This window comes from Schistocerca nitens, chromosome 1 (assembly GCF_023898315.1).
Source record: "Schistocerca nitens isolate TAMUIC-IGC-003100 chromosome 1, iqSchNite1.1, whole genome shotgun sequence".
NCBI classification, from domain to species: Eukaryota; Metazoa; Arthropoda; class Insecta; order Orthoptera; family Acrididae; genus Schistocerca; species Schistocerca nitens.
The window spans coordinates 472,401,850-472,419,037 of NC_064614.1; the positions used below are offsets into that span (position 1 = coordinate 472,401,850).

Genomic DNA, 17,188 nt, shown 5'->3' on the forward strand with positions numbered 1-17,188 from the left:
AGATCAATATGGGACGTTAGACAAATAACTAGCGAGCTTATAAAAATTATTAAAAACTAAGTTAGAAACAGGGATATCAGTTTTAGGTAATTAAAAGATGTATTAATTGGATGAAATGTGTGACCATTAAATGTATAACTTAAAAATATAAAATCAAAAATACGAAAACAGTTTTCAGTCACTACAAGCCATTAACGCTCTTAAATAACTATCCACAACAGAAACCGAGACACCTCAACTTCGATGAACCATACATTCATCACTAAGCAGTAATATAACATCTCATATTTTAAAGGAGAGGCACGAATTGGTAATATGATTCAACAGTATGAAACATATGTAATGGTAACAAAAATACCAATAAAATTATCAAGAACTCCAAAGAGCGTAATATACATACATAGTAACAGACAAGCTTAAATAATCCAAAGCAATCCTATAAGAAGTATAGTACAATATTCCACATGTTTCTGGAAAGGGGGGGGGGGGGGGGGGGTTAAGAACGACAGAGAGTAATGAGCCTAAGAATGTGGAGCATACAAAACAGTATCAGAGTAAAGTGTATCAATAAAATGATCACAAAATACATATGATCTGTCATGATGGTATAATGTCACAATGCCGTAACATAAAGGCCAAAAAGTACACTAAGAAGGGAGAAAGATAAGTAGAATTAGCTTTAAACGTGTACCGTCTATATTATAAGCAAACAGATGGTCAGTGACCGAAAACAGTAGCAAATTAATAAATTGTTCTAATGCAGGCAAGTGACATCAGTTTTCTGAAACGCATATCCGCTGCTGACACTTGCCTGAAGGAAGCATTTGAGGTGTTATATTCGGTACTGGACGAGTTAAAAGCAGATAGGATGCTTCAAGTCGTTCGTTGTCTTATGGAAGCTGAAGTAATTGAAGAAGTGAATGTTACAAGCACTTGATTTGCACACGCTTGTGTGTGTGTGTGTGTGTGTGTGTGTGTGTGTGTGTATGTGTGTGTGTGTGTGTGTGTGTGCACGCGTAACTCTTGTGATAAACCAAAATATGTCTTCAACTATTTTACAAAAGTGAGTTAGAGCATTTACTTGTTACGAAGTTTAAATACTAATTAATAAATCAATAAACGTAGATTTACTGCAGCAGACACTCCGTACGCCAGTAGCAGACATTAGTTTCTAAGATATTACTTCTGAAAAGATTACAGAAATCATTAGTTAGCTATAGGCTGACCAGATTTCAAAGATAAAAAAACCAAGACACTTATGGTTATACTTTACACCTAAATTTATTGCTATACTTACGCTTAACTTTCTTGTCAGTTTTCGAGATATTTTGGAATCGATAATAGCTTCCCCCATGAACCATGGACCTTGCCGTTGGTGGGGAGGCTTGCGTGCCTCAGCGATACAGATGGACGTACCGTAGGTGCAACCACAACGGAGGGGTATCTGTTGAGAGGCCAGACAAACATGTGGTTCCTGAAGAGGAGCAGCAGCCTTTTGAGTAGTTGCAGGGGCAACAGTCTGGATGATTGACTGATCTGGCCTTGTAACTTTAACCAAAACGGCCTTGCTGTGCTGGTACTGCGAACGGCTGAAAGCAAGGGGAAACTACATACGTAATTTTTCCCGAAGACATGCAGCTTTACTGTATGATTAAATGATGATGGCGTCCTCTTGGGTAAAATATTCCGGAGGTAAAATAGTCCCCCATTCGGATCTCCGGGCGAGGACTACTCAAGAGGACGCCGTTGTCAGGAGAAAGAAAACTGGCATTCTACGGATCGGAGCGTGGAATGTCAGATCCCTTAATCGGGCAGGTAGGTTAGAAAATTTAAAAAGGGAAATGGATAGGTTAAAGTTAGATATATTGGGAATTAGTGAAGTTCGGTGGCAGGAGGAACAAGACCTTTGGTCAGGTGATTACAGGGTTATAAATACAAAATCAAATAGGGGTAATGCAGGAGTAGGTTTAATAATGAATAAAAAAATAGGAGTGCGGGTTAGCTACTACAAACAGCATAGTGAACGCATTATTGTGGCCAAGATAGACACAAAGCCCATGCCTACTACAGTAGTACAAGTTTATATGCCAACTAGCTCTGCAGATGATGAAGAAATTGATGAAATGTATGACGAGATAAAAGAAATTATTCAGGTAGTGAAGGGAGACGAAAATTTAATAGTCATGGGTGACTGGAATTCGTCAGTAGGAAAAGGGAGAGAAGGAAACATAGTAGGTGAATATGGATTGGGGGGAAGAAATGAAGCCGCCTTGTAGAATTTTGCACAGAGCATAACTTAATCATAGCTAACACTTGGTTCAAGAATCATAAAAGAAGGTTGTATACCTGGAAGAATCCTGGAGATACTAATAGGTATCAGATAGATTATATAATGGTAAGACAGAGATTTAGGAACCAGGTTTTAATTTGTAAGACATTTCCAGGGGCAGATGTGGATTCTGACCACAATCTATTGGTTATGAACTGCAGATTGAAACTGAAGAAACTGCAACAAGGTGGGAATTTAATGAGATGGGACCTGGATAAACTGAAAGATCCAGAGGTTGTAGAGAGTTTCAGGGAGAGCATAAGGGAACAATTGACAGGAATGGGGGAAAGAAATACAGAAGAAGAAGAATAGGTAGCTCTGAGGGATGAAGTGGTGAAGGCAGCAGAGGATCAAGTAGGTAAAAAGACGACGGCTAGTACAAATCCTTGGGTAACAGAAATATATTGAATTTAATTGATGAAAGGAGAAAATATAAAAATGCAGTAAATAAAGCAGGCAAAAGGGAATACAAACGTCTCAAAAATGAGATCGACAGAAAGTGCAAAATGGCTAAGCAGGGATGGCTAGAGGACAAATGTAAGGATGTAGAGGCTTGTCTCACTAGGGGTAAGATAGATACTGCCTACAGGAGAATTAAAGAGACCTTTGGAGAGAAGAAAACCACTTGTATGAATATCAAGAGCTCAGATGGCAACCCAGTTCTAAGCAAAGAAGGGAAAGCAGAAAGGTGGAAGGAGTATATAGAGGATCTATAAGGGGGCGATGTTCTTGAGGACAATATTATAGAAATGGAAGCGGATGTAGATGAAGATGAAATGGGAGATAAGATACTGCGTGAAGTGTTTGACAGAGCACTGAAAGACCTGAGTCGAAACATGGCCCCGGGAGTAGACAACATTCCATTAGAACTACTGATGGCCTTGGGTGAGCCAGTCATGACAAAACTCTACCATCTGGTGAGCAAGATGTACGAGACAGGCGAAATACCCACAGACTTCAAGAAGAATATAATAATTCCAATCCCAAAGAAAGCAGGTGTTGACAGATGTGAAAATTACCGAACTATCAGTTTAATAAGTCACAGCTGCAAAATACTAACGCGAATTCTTTACAGACGAATAGAAAAACTGGTAGAAGCAGACCTCGGGGAAGATCAGTTTGGATTCCGTAGAAATGTTGGAACACGTGAGGCAATACTAACCTTACGACTTATCTTAGAAGAAAGATGAAGAAAAGGCAAACCTACGTTTCTAGCATTTGTAGACTTAGAGAAAGCTTTTGACAACGTTAACTGGAATACTCTCTTTCAAATTCTGAAGGTGGCAGGGGTAAAATACAGGGAGCGAAAGGCTATTTACAATTTGTACAGAAACCAGATGGCAGTTATAATAGTCGAGGGGCATGAAAGGGAAGCAGTGGTTGGGAAAGGAGTGAGACAGGGTTGTAGCCTCTCCCCGATGTTATTCAATCTGTATATTGAGCAAGCAGTAAAGGAAACAAAAGAAAAATTCGGAGTAGGTATTAAAATTCATGGAGAAGAAGTAAAAACTTTGAGGTTCGCCGATGACATTGTAATTCTGTCAGAGACAGCAAAGGACTGGGAAGAGCAGTTGAACGGAATGGACAGTGTCTTGAAAGGAGGATATAAGATGAACATCAACAAAAGCAAAACGAGGATAATGGAATGTAGTCAAATTAAATCGGGTGATGCTGAGGGGATTAGATTAGGAAATGAGACACTTAAAGTAGTAAAGGAGTTTTGCTATTTAGGGAGTAAAATAACTGATGATTGTCGAAGTAGAGCGGATATAAAATGTAGACTGGCAATGGCAAGGAAATCGTTTCTGAAGAAGAGAAATTTGTTAACATCGAGTATAGATTTAAGTGTCAGGAAGTCGTTTCTGAAAGTATTTATATGGAGTGTAGCCATGTATGGAAGTGAAACATGGACGATAACCAGTTTGGACAAGAAGAGAATAGAAGCTTTCGAAATGTGGTGCTACAGAAGAATGCTGAAGATAAGGTGGGTAGATCACGTAACTAATGAGGAGGTATTGAATAGGATTGGGTAGAAGAGGAGTTTGTGGCACAACTTGACTAGAAGAAGGGATCGGTTGGTAGGACATGTTTTGAGGCATCAAGGGATCACAAATTTAGCATTGGAGGGCAGCGTGGAGGGTAAAAATCGTAGAGGGAGACCAAGAGATCAATACACTAAGCAGATTCAGTAGGATGTAGGTTGCAGTAGGTACTGGGAGATGAAGAAGCTTGCACAGGATAGAGTAGCATGGAGAGCTGCATCAAACCAGTCTCAGGACTGAAGACCACAACAACAACAATAGCTGCGAAACACGTAGAAAGAATTTATCTTCATTTCGTGGATTGGAAAGCAACATGTAGGTACATTACACGTAAATAAAATTCTTTTCTTCATAAATAAAGAAAAGGCTGATAAATGTTTTACTGTAACAGCCTCGATATATTTTCTGCAATGTTCAGTCACGTACTAGCTACGTAGGTGCTATTTGTTAATCCTAAAAGCTATGTAATATTACTAATGAACGATCAGATACAAATTATACGTTTCGTAATAAAAATTAAGATTTAGTTTGACTGCAGATTGTTAGGGCAAGCGTACGTATAACCCAAACAATATTCAATAAACACTGCTAACACGCACCGCATCATTCACATTTTTCGCAAAATTAACTCCGATATGGCCGCAGTCCCATTAGGACAAATGGTTTGAGTAATGCTCCTTTATACTTCCTTTAGTTTTGGTTTTACTTGTCTCGAGGGCCATGAAGTGAAAGGCCGGTAAGTTAGAGGCGGGTGTAGATATTACCTACATTTCTCTTCAACATATCTCTTACTCTTTCTTTAGGCATAAGACGAGTCAAACCAAATGAGGTAGGCTTGTAGAGGGTATGGTGAAAATATATGTTTCTATAACGTTCTAATTCTAGGAATCTTTTCACAAATATTTAATTAAATGAGAAATATTATTGCACGTATTATTACCTCTCGATTAAAAACCGGGACAGTTACGAGAGTTCTTCGGAAAGTGTGGAACGATCTGTCGCGAAATGAAAACCACAGTGAAAATCAAAACTGTTTTCCTTGGACATTTAGCTACACCTTCCAGGTACTTCTCTACATAGTCGCCGCTCCGACTTAGACTTTTGTCGGGGCATTATACCAAATTTCCAACACCATCGTCATAGAAGGTAGCCGCCTGTGCTTTCCGATAATTCTCCACGCTGGTCTATAGCGCATAGTCTGAGCCCAAGTGTTGCCTTCGTATCCAGCGTTTCATGTGAACAGAGATCATACTCAGGAAGAGAAAATTAAGGCTGTGTTGTGGGTGATCGAACACTTCCCATCGAAAAGGCTGCAGGAGTGTCTTCACTGCCCCTGCAGAGTGTGGCTGAGGATTGCCAAGAAGAAGGAAGTTCGTAGCAGTTGTGTTAGGTGGGCTGCATTCATTAAGGAGAAGCCTCTATGCGGGCCCTCCTACTTGGCGAGAGACATTGTTGTTCTAGGCACCTTTACTCGCTCACAGTGCGCTCACAACTGAAAAGAGTGTCTTGATGTGGTCGACGAGCATACTCTCTAGCTATAGACCAGCTGTCCAAAACGTCTGTGAAAAGCCTCGTCGGATTTTCACAGTGGTTTCCATTTCGCGACCGATCGTTCCTCACTTTCTGAATAGCCCTCTTATGTGTTCTGAATGATTTTCTCGGGACACCAGGACACTTATGTGAAATCCGGGACGTCTGGTCACCCTCGTTAGCTACTGAGTGACATATCTTCCAGCTATGACGCCAGAGCGGAGTTTTAATATCTTGAACAGACTTGAAAAGACCGCCTCATATTCATCTCTACAATAATTCGATAACTGAAGCAATTTATCCTAATAGACTGAAAAGTGCTATGTTGGTCATCTGAAAACAGGAAGTGACTAAACCATTTCAAATTATAGATCCAATTCCTCCCCCCTCCCCCCCCCCCCCCCCCCCGTCTAAATTTTTCTGATGTAGTGGCCTATAATCGAAAACTAACCCTTCTTATGTAGCCAGTATTCGCTTAACGCCTCTCTCTTTACATTATGTAAAGACTTGGCGACAGCAGAGGGAGCCATATTTAATTATCTACTTTATAGAGCGAGAGAGGCGGTTCGATTTGCAATCGAGTGGAGCGGATGTGATTTACGTGTCGTTTCTATAAATCGTTTGGGGCGGATGAGAATATGGCCGAATATCTATCCCACGCTAGTCCAATCCCAGGTCCCATCTCTAAGGCAGAGTCGTGGATGGAAAACTCTGATCTTCCTTTTTCACGTTGAGAAAAGCGCAAGTGTGAATTTGATGTTGCCGAAATCTGAGATATTTGCCGCAGAGAAGGCAATTTAATCCCAGGTAGTTCATTATATATTAGTTCTGATGTAGCTCTGTGTAGTTTTGAGAGTGATATAAGACGGAAATTTCGTGACCAGTTCTTGTACGTTGCATGTAGATGAGTTTGAACTATGTTATTTTCCAGATGAGGCACAAAAGTTTCTGCTCCAAAGGTCTGTAGTAAAAAATTGTCAAGAGTTCTTAAGTAACCTGAGAAGTACTTTGTTGAGCATATGCATATTATCCAACACCACTAATAAAGATTAGGGATGAGCGTTGTATCTTGGGGCACTTTTCAGACTATCACCTCTAGTCAGCTTTGTAATGGAATTTAAATGTATTTTGTTACTCCATTTTAATAGTGGCAGTGACTTTTTAGTGCTAAAGAATTTTCTGAAATTACAAATATTACTCGACAAAATTAAGGTTTTCTCAAACGTACAAACATATTCCAAGGTATACATGGACATACACCTAGAACTAACTATTCTACTCAAATTAGAAAGCATTGCAATGATGAATATCTTGTGAGTACTGTATTTAGTTGTCTACCTTTTACATTATTGCTCTGCTACACACCAATAATAAGTAAGTGAAATAAAATTAAGCCAAAGTTAACCAGTTACATGTTAAATACGCTTTGAAAGTGAAGCAATTGGAAACCATCACAAATTTTAATTTTCAAAATATTTTAATACATTACAGAAACTGAATATGCAAATCTCTCATGCCTGACGGTAAAAGACCTCTCTCTACTTCAAGGAACAAAGTGCTGCACGGCCGACGATGTTGGTTTCAAAAATATATAGAATTGTAACTCAGTGGCAAATTAAAACTGTGTGCCGGACCGAGACTCGAACTCGGGACCTTTGCCTTTCGCAGGCAAGTGCTATACCATCTTTTTTTCCATTTTGTTTGGTATTGTTCGTTGCGTTTGGTCTGGGCGGACGTCACAAGACATCTGTTCAAGTTGATCGTCGATTCCTTTACTCAGTTTTTTATTATCTGACCGAACACGCTGAGCTACCGTGCCGGCGCATCTGAGCTAACCAAGCAGATGGTAGAGCACTTGTCCACGAAAGGCAAAGGACCGGCACACAGTTTTAATCGGCTAGGAAGCGCACACTCCGCTGCAGAGTGAAAATCTCATTCTGGATAGAGGACTGTACTTGCCGTAAAATTCTGTAACTGAAGATATAACAATGTATACGAAATAGCTTTAATTCTTTTAAACAGTAGTAAAATGTGTAGACATCGAAATATTTACAAATGCTTTCCTTCGGGTAATTCTAAAATAAGTCACTAGACAGAAGTGCCGACCAAAAAACATCAACTGTTTCTGTATGTACACCATCCTTTCGGTACAACACTCTCCGCTGTTATGTTCTTTTAAACAGTAGTAAAATGTGTAGACATCGAAATATTTACAAATGCTTTCCTTCGGGTAATTCTAAAATAAGTCACTAGACAGAAGTGCCGACCAAAAAACATCAACTGTTTCTGTATGTACACCATCCTTTCGGTACAACACTCTCCGCTGTTATGTTTTTCAAGTTTGCAGCGACTGAATGCTTACATAAACCACTTCGTCATCGTTTTAGGATGTCTGTTCGTCGGGGCTCTAGGCTCCCCCTCTTATGTTATTCACGTTTGTGATGACTGAATTTTTACGCAAAACACTTTTAGTCATCGTCTTAGGGTATCTGTTCATCGTGGCTCTAGCCCTGAGGTCATAAGCTCCCAAATCGTTACTTGAAACTAATCGTTTTTAGGGAAAACACTACGCAGGTCTTGTTACCTGACGCTTACGAGCGTAAGTATCATCAGTACTGGGGTAAAACTATACTGAATACTAGTTAAAAAGCAAAAACAAAGAGAGAATGTAAAATCAAACATGCCTTTCGGTATGAGATTCTATGAGAACTGGTGTCCATGATAGAAATTTAAACCCATACGCCATGTTACTATGATGAATAAAATTCCTCAGATAGGTGAGATGGCAAACACACGTTAAAATGTAAGCGCTGAAAAAACTGACACTGGAATAGAAAATGGCGTCCCGTCAGTGGTTCGCTACGGTGAGAGCAAAGTTGTTGGGGCTCACTGCTTAACTGATGATAAAGGCTTAAAGCACTGTGTTCTACAGTCCAGATAAAATTAACTTCTCCTAACAAGATGGACGAAAAGAAGTCGGCCAAGCCATAGAGAGGGGCTTAATCCCCGTGAGCTTGTTCCCACCGAAAGACGACCAGTGTTCGTGCCAGAGTGAGTGGATGTTCCTACGTATCGCACAGCTCATCTAGTCCGCATTTTTAAGTTTGACTAATTTTGTCAGTTTAGTAATTCTCTCGCGGTAATTCGTATACTGGGTGGTTATAACTAAACTTTCCCTTCTTAACACGCCATAACATGGAAAATAATTACCGAACGAATAACAAACTTAGTAGCATTAATGTCCAGCGTATGGGGCGTACGATTTCCATGTGTTACGGCGACACCGTCCAGTTCCAATTATGGCCACCAAGTGCCTTGCTAAATCATCGTGATTCACAGTCTCACACTCGTGACCAGTCACACTACACTTATTGACGTGTCAACATGAGCTTAGGCAAAAGGAGCAGGGCATTATTGGTGAAGCTCTATTATCAAAACAACAGTAATGCTGCAGCTACATTTTGAGAATATTGCCAGCTGAAAGACTTACGGAAGGGTCCTCATCCTCCAACGCCTTTGCGGAGCAGGATGAACAAATTCGAACCAATTGGAGAACTGGGCGTCGCTTCGGGAGGTGGCCGACGACCGGTTCCACCGCTGGTGGTTGATGAAATCGCTGTTGTTATGGCAGAGGTCTAAGGGGCTGCAGTCATGGACTGTGTGGCTGGTCCCGGCGGAGGTTCGAGTCCTCCCTCGGGCATGGCCGTGTGTGTTTGTCCTTAGGATAATTTAAGTTAAGTAGCGTGTAAGCTTAGGGACTGATGACCTTAGCAGTTGAGTCCCATAAGATTTCACACACATTTGAACATTTTGTTATGGCAGACAACGCTGCGCGCAATTCCCGATCGTCGGCAGTGCGCGCGCTGTGTCACGACAGTTGAACATTCTGTGGTCCACTGTACGGAAGGTGCTTCGAACCATTCTCAAATGGTATCCGTGCAAGATCCATATCGTAAAGCAGCTTACACCACAGGACGCTCAACGACATGTTGACTTCGCTCCCCACTTTCTCTCAAGGATTGAAGTTGACGTGGGCTGGCCCTGGACGATCCTACGGACAGACGAAACTCAGTTTTCTGTGACAGGTGAAGTAAACACACAGAACTGCCGACTGGGGGGATCTTCACCTTCAGTCATTGTGCATGAAGTTCCTCTGTATGGTGATCTTGTCATCGTATGGTGTGGCTTCACGGCTACTTTTGTTATTGGCCCATTCTTTTTTGAACAGGTTGGCACTCAAGGACTTAAGTCGTGCAGTGTGACTGGCCAGCGCTACTACCATATACTTCGCCAGTAGTTCATACCCACCCTACAGGAGAGAGACGCACTGAACTTAACAGTTTTCATGCAAGACGGGGCCCCACCGCACATCACTCGTGAAGCCCACCTGCTTCTCCGAAACACATTTGAAAACGATCGAATTATCAGCCGATCGTTTCCAAATGCCTGGCTGGCACGATCATCTGATCTCACTCCCTGTGATTTCAGGTTATGGAGCTACCTGAAGGAGAGGTAAGAAGGTGCTGTTCTGAAGCGCAGCATATCAAGAGAGGTAGCCAGCATACCTACGGACATGCTTTGTTCTGCTGTGCAGAATGCAGTCCTGCTCTTTCAGACTATTCTGGACATTGATGGGCGCCATATTGACCCCCTTTTGTAGCAGTAGTAGTACCTGTATGTAATGGTATGATGAACCACAGCAGCACATTAAGAGGGTTTCAACTGAACTGATTCTGCGCTATTTCTCTTCCCTATGTCCTTGACATTAATGCTACCAATTTGGTCCTCGCACATTAATTAGCTTCCGTGTTGTAAGGTGTTAAGTAGGGAAGGTTTGATTGTAGCCACCCGGTATGTAAGTGATTTTGTTTTTTGCATCTGTTATGGGATTTTGCTGTTCACGTGAGACTGTGAAGAGTTACTGAGTGCCGAACCGAGGACTGTGCTGTGCGCAGGTGACCCGCGGCCGGCGCCACTGCAGGCGGGCAACGTGCGGCTCTACTCGATGCTGTTCTGCCCGTACGCCCAGCGACCGCGGCTCGTGCTGGCCGCCAAGAGCATCTCCTACGACGAGGTGGACATCAACCTGCAGAACAAGCCCGAGTGGTACTCGTCTGTGCACCCAGAGGCCAAGGTGCCCGCCCTGGAGGTCGGCAGGGGCAGGGTGGTCATCGAGTCGCTCGACATCGCGGAGTACCTGGATTCCAAGTTCCCGGAGCCCCCTTTGTGGCCAGCCGACCCGGAAACTAAGGCGCGCCACAAGCTGCTGCTCGACCAGTTCGAAAAGGTTTGTCTACTCCGTACGAGACCACCAAGAGCGAACCACATACTATCCAAAAATACAAAATCTTACACCATGAACACTTCGATCTGACGCTGCCAAACTAATACTTCAATGTTATATGGAATGTTTACAAGATTGCGACTTTACCGTAAATTTATGAACTAATGAAATAATTTATACTGTTTCAGTCAATTTTTACTAATATTTAATTAGTTCGACGCGTTTCGCCAGGTACACGTACATTACAATTATCTGAAGTGTGATTACATTCATTTGCCAGAGAGTTTGTGTGGCAAAATACGATTCTGTACAGAAAGACACTCATATTTAGTGTGTACGTTATGTGATTTGAATCCTTAGATCATAGATCATTTCATTAGTGCATTTACTTACACTTTGTTGGAAATTTAGTTGTGCGACACACGGAGCAACGTAACAAACACGTCACAGCTTAACATCTTCACATATAGATGCATCCGTCGTTCCAAAGGTTCTTACGTGCTAAGGTAAATTATTTTCATTTGCTGCCATGGTAATGTACAATGAAGATTAAACATTTTCTGCGTGGATACATTTGTTTAATAGTACGTATCAGATAACATGATTACTTAGTACAGACAGTTTTTATTGTTAAAGGCAATATTTTGAATAAAATAAATACTCAACATTGGAGAATTTTTTTAAGAAATTAATATAGTTACTTCTAGCTTGTTATTTCGTAACAGGCTACCATGTATAGTGCCTTGAAGGGAGAAAAAAATGGTTTCATTTCCACTGTATATTACTATCTTAGCAGTTGAAACTAGTTTATCTTAGCAGTTAAGCCTCTTCAGAATTATGTAAACACCCATATGTAAAAGTGTTAAGCTGTGACGTGTTTGCCAGCCTCTGTGACCAAGCGGTTCTAGTCCAGAACCGCGCAACTGCTACTGTCGCAGGTACGAATCCTGCCTCGGGCATGGATGTGTGTGATGTCCTTAGGTTAGTTAGGTCTAAGTAGTTCTAAGTTCTAGGGAACTGATGACATCAGATGTTAAGTCACATAGTGCTCAGAGCCATTTGAACCATTTTTGTGACGTGTTTGTCGCTGTGTTAGTTGTCTGAGATAACTAAAGCCTTAAAAAATCTAAATAAAAGCAATATGAAAAGATCTAAACATGCAAATCACATAATGTACTCACTAAAATACGTGTATCTTTCTGTACAGTATTGTTTATCGATACATGATCTCACTAACACACACAGCAAACAAATGTAATCAAATTTCAGATTAATGTAATGTATATCCAACTGCAATGCAGCTGATGATGGCGGCGTGCCATCGAAACACCTTGTACTAATTAAACATTAGTTAAAAGTGACTGAAGCAGTATAAATTATTTCATGAAGAATACTTTGGTATTTCCGTGTGTGTGTGATATGTTGATTGAAATTTCGTACTTGTGTCACTTATTTGCAGCACAGGCAGAAGGCCTAGAAATGAAGAATGACGTGACTACATGACGGAGTTTCGGTGTATCAAAATTTGGTGGGAATTTTTAAGTGGAGGTCGAAAGACTACATGTTCAGAGGGCGTGCAAGTTCAGTTCGTCACCAACTTCAGAATTTTTAGAAATGTCGAATCATTAACATGAGTGATATGAGAGAATCATACCAACAGGTTCCAAATAGAGTTTAATGTAGTGCAATGACTGCACAACCAGTAGTCAAGAAGTGAACTCAGGAAAACAGGGAGGCAACAAGAGCAGGCAGGGGTCCTTCCAGAGTAGCTACACCACGAGAAGATTGTGAGATGCTTAGATTAGCTTTGGCTCACAGACAAATGTCAACACCTGAAATTCGAGAAAAGGTTACTGACAGCGCCACCATAAACCGTTGAGAAAAAAAACTGTTAACTGTGTTGAGATCTGGAGCTGCTTTCTATCGTTTATTGCTGACACCACACCATATGCAACAGAGACTTACGTGGTACTGAGCGATTCAACTGGGACATTTAGTGGCATTACTGTGGTGTTCAGCAATGAATAGCGCTTCTGTTTGTGTCCCTTAGCTCGATGCTAATGTATCCGTAGACGATCTGGTGAAAGACCAAAGGAAGCAGCAATTCTCGACACCCCGTGCCCCTCCAACTCCTGGAATGATGCCACTAGTTGGCAAGGATAGTAAACGCTGTTGTCATACATTTCATGATCAGTGTATCAAGTAGCATATTCCAGCAGGATATTTCGAGATCCCACACTGTCGTTCTCGTTAGCCATTTAATCTCATTTATCACCCATAGACCACAATTAGAATGCGGTGGGGAGATGTGTTACTTTCATACAAGCAACCAGCTTGCAGTCTTGATGAAGTGACCTAGCACGTGTTGGAAAAAAAAAAGTTCAAATGGCTCTGAGCACTATGGGACTTAATATCTGAGGTCATCAGTCCCCTAGAACTTAGAACTACTCCAACCTAACTAACCTAAGGACATCACACACATCCATGCCCGAGGCAGGATTCGAATATGCGACCGTAGCGGTCGCGCTGTTCCAGACTGTAGCGCCTAGAACCGCTCTGCCACTACGATCGGCTATGTGTTGTAAGCGTGGCAAATGACATTATGAAGTGTCTGTTTCCATGGCTCAATGAGCGTTATCGTACCTGGGTATTAAACAATTATACCCGTTATACTGTGAAAATGTCCAAAAGGTTTGATATCTATTGGACTGGTATTACTGCGTAACATTTTCCATTTCTATTAATGTATTTTGATCGTACCTTGTTGGAGTACATAAACATCAACATCTACATCTACATCCGAACTCAGCAAATCCTTGTGAGGTGAGTGGCAGTGGGTAAATAAGGGCGTTTCTTAAGAGCCATAGTAATTTGTTCAGTAAATGAGCTGTGTGTTTCACAGTAGCGTAGATGAACAAGTGCTCATAGCTCTTGAGGTCCATATTTTGGAACCCATATTTACTAGACTTCGTTTTCTTGTTTTGGTTCGTACGAGGGTTGAATGAAAAGTAATGCCTCCACCTTTGTTAATTGACGCAGAAATAATCCTTAGAATGCGATTTTTAATTACCAATATTAATTTTTCCACATAATCACCAGCCAGAAGGATACATTTCTGCCAACGATGAACAAGTTTTCTGAAGCCGTGACGGAAGAAGTCGACATTCTGTTTCCGGAATCACAGTCTCACAGTTCTCTCAACGTCTTCGTCAGAAGTATAATAATGTCTCATGACTGAATGGAGAAAGGCGTCACCTTCATTTTCGTAACACGAGTTCCTGGCAAATTTCAAGTCTGTGCGCTTTCTTTTCAGGAGTCAGCATCCGAGGTACCTATCGTGCACAGATCTTCTGATAGCCAATAAAGCAATAATGCGACCCACACGTTCTTGTGAAATGCCGAATGTGCTTGCAGTTTCTCTCTGAGTGATACGACGATCGTTCTGAATCAATCTGTCAACATTTTGCTTGTGAAACACGGTGGTTGCTGTCACAGGACGTCCAACTCTTTGTTTGTCACGCTGATCAGATGTTCCCCCCCCCCCCCTCAACATCTTTAAATTTACTCGCCCTACGACGCACGGTACTCACATCAACACACTCACCATAAACTACTTTCATTCCCTGATGAATCTCCTTTGAAGTGACACCCTCTGCTATCAAGAATTCAAGAACTGCACGTTGCTTAAATCGCATTGACCGACCGTCTGCGCAGGGTTCCATACTTTACACTGTAACAACACAATCGTTCAATGCTAAGGCTTCCCGCCAACTGGAGCTGTAGAGAAGAGGCTACGGAACGAGCCAGTACCTGCCGCGTGCCAATGCTGCCAACTGTTGAAGAGTTACGAAGGTGGAGGCATTACTTTTCAGTCAATCCTCGTACTACCACCTGTGAAAGTTGCCTCCCCTATGACCTTAGCAACAACAGTAATGGTACATCAGAACGATTTTTGTTTACCGTATAACTTTCGACTCTGTAGTACATTTAGCCTACTTCCATCATTGCATGTATATTCCAGGCCACGGCCACACATATAAATGGTGAATCACGTAAGACGTAACATCCCTTTTATTTCGTGAACAGTTGCAAGTATCAAAACGCGGTTTTCCGCAAATACTAGAACGTCGACTGGCACATATGTCTTTATTTGGTTGTTTGATGAATGTTTTTAGCTCTAGTATCAACAGAGATATTGAAACAAGTACGTTATCATAAATGGAACAGTATACTGTTTATAAGTTGTTTGATGAATGTTTTTAGCTCTTGTATCAACAGAGATATTGAAGCAAGTACGTTATCATAAATGGAAGAGTATACTGCTTATAACAGCATTCGATAGCTCTTGAGAAGACAGAGTAATACAACGTTTGTTAATGTTGACGTTGAAACCTGTAGTAAAAAAATTCGAGATATGTCCTAGAACGTGGGGGCACGTAGGCCAGAAATGGCATTTGCGGTGCAAACACTGCCAAGCAGGCTTCCCTGACCGGGCTGCGTAGTCGTTTACAGTAAGGAGAATAAAGCTTTGTTTCCCCTTGGACCAACTTACGACCTAGATTAAGATTCACCTACGAATACTGTATATGGAACTACAACATAGGCTTGACCGCAGAGTATCACAAAGGCCTTAGGAAATTTCACATTTGTGTATCCTCCCAGATTTACGTGAGATGAAACAGAGAAATCAACTGTTCATTCTTCAAAAATAAAGTGGTCTTGTACGCTGCAAAAAGCAACTACTGTATTAAATATCTAAATGTCGGAAGCAAGATTTGACCTCTCTTTTCCTGTACGTGGCTGTGTACTTCTTAGAGGTATAATACATACTGTCTGATAGTTGTCTCTGTCTACAATGCTCCAAATTATATCATATGGGATACATTCGTTGAACTAAACATTTGATTAGAAATTCTTTGGTGACTACCTGTACACCGCAAGATAAATATTCTTCTTAATGAAACGTCGTTTCACGCTGAACTTAAGCCCGTAATGACAGTGTTACCAGCTACGTGCAATTCACGCAGCCGACTTAATTGATATTGCCATGCAATTTCGTACACACTTAAGCTAACAATGATTAGGCAACCACTAAAATCACATAATTTGAATTTTGTCTTAAAAAAACACTATCTTTTATTAAGGGCATGTGTGCAGGCTGTTGACCATGGATTGAAAGGCACATTTGCAATCGCTAGTCGAAAGAACAATGAACAGATTTACACTCCTGGAAATTGAAATAAGAACACCATGAATTCATTGTCCCAGGAAGGGGAAACTTTATTGACACATTCCTGGGGTCAGATACATCACATGATCACACTGACAGAACCACAGGCACATAGACACAGGCAACAGAGCATGCACAATGTCGGCACTAGTACAGTGTATATCCACCTTTCGCAGCAATGCAGGCTGCTATTCTCCCATGGAGACGATCGTAAAGATGCTGGATGTAGTCCTGTGGAACGGCTTGCCATGCCATTTCCACCTGGCGCCTCAGTTGGACCAGCGTTCGTGCTGGACGTCTAGACCGCGTGAGACGACGCTTCATCCAGTCCCAAACATGCTCAATGGGGGACAGATCCGGAGATCTTGCTGGCCAGGGTAGTTGACTTACACCTTCTAGAGCACGTTGGGTGGCACGGGATACATGCGGACGTGCATTGTCCTGTTGGAACAGCAAGTTCCCTTGCCGGTCTAGGAATGGTAGAACGATGGGTTCGATGACGGTTTGGATGTACCGTGCACTATTCAGTGTCCCCTCGACGATCACCAGTGGTGTACGGCCAGTGTAGGAGATCGCTCCCCACACCATGATGCCGGGTGTTGGCCCTGTGTGCCTCGGTCGTATGCAGTCCTGATTGTGGCGCTCACCTGCACGGCGCCAAACACGCATACGACCATCATTGGCACCAAGGCAGAAGCGACTCTCATCGCTGAAGACGACACGTCTCCATTCGTCCCTCCATTCACGCCTGTCGCGACACCACTGGAGGCGGG

The 17,188-nt window shown here is 41.9% G+C and overlaps 1 protein-coding gene across 1 annotated transcript in view; it reads left to right on the forward strand.

The window, feature by feature from the left end:
* Positions 1–17,188, forward strand: part of LOC126236064 (pyrimidodiazepine synthase-like) — an 81,567-nt gene that overhangs the window by 22,160 nt on the left and 42,219 nt on the right. The window contains exon 2 of the mRNA XM_049945118.1: positions 10,857–11,188. Coding sequence (XP_049801075.1) covers positions 10,857–11,188 — 332 coding nt within the window. The remainder of the gene's footprint in view (positions 1–10,856; positions 11,189–17,188) is intronic.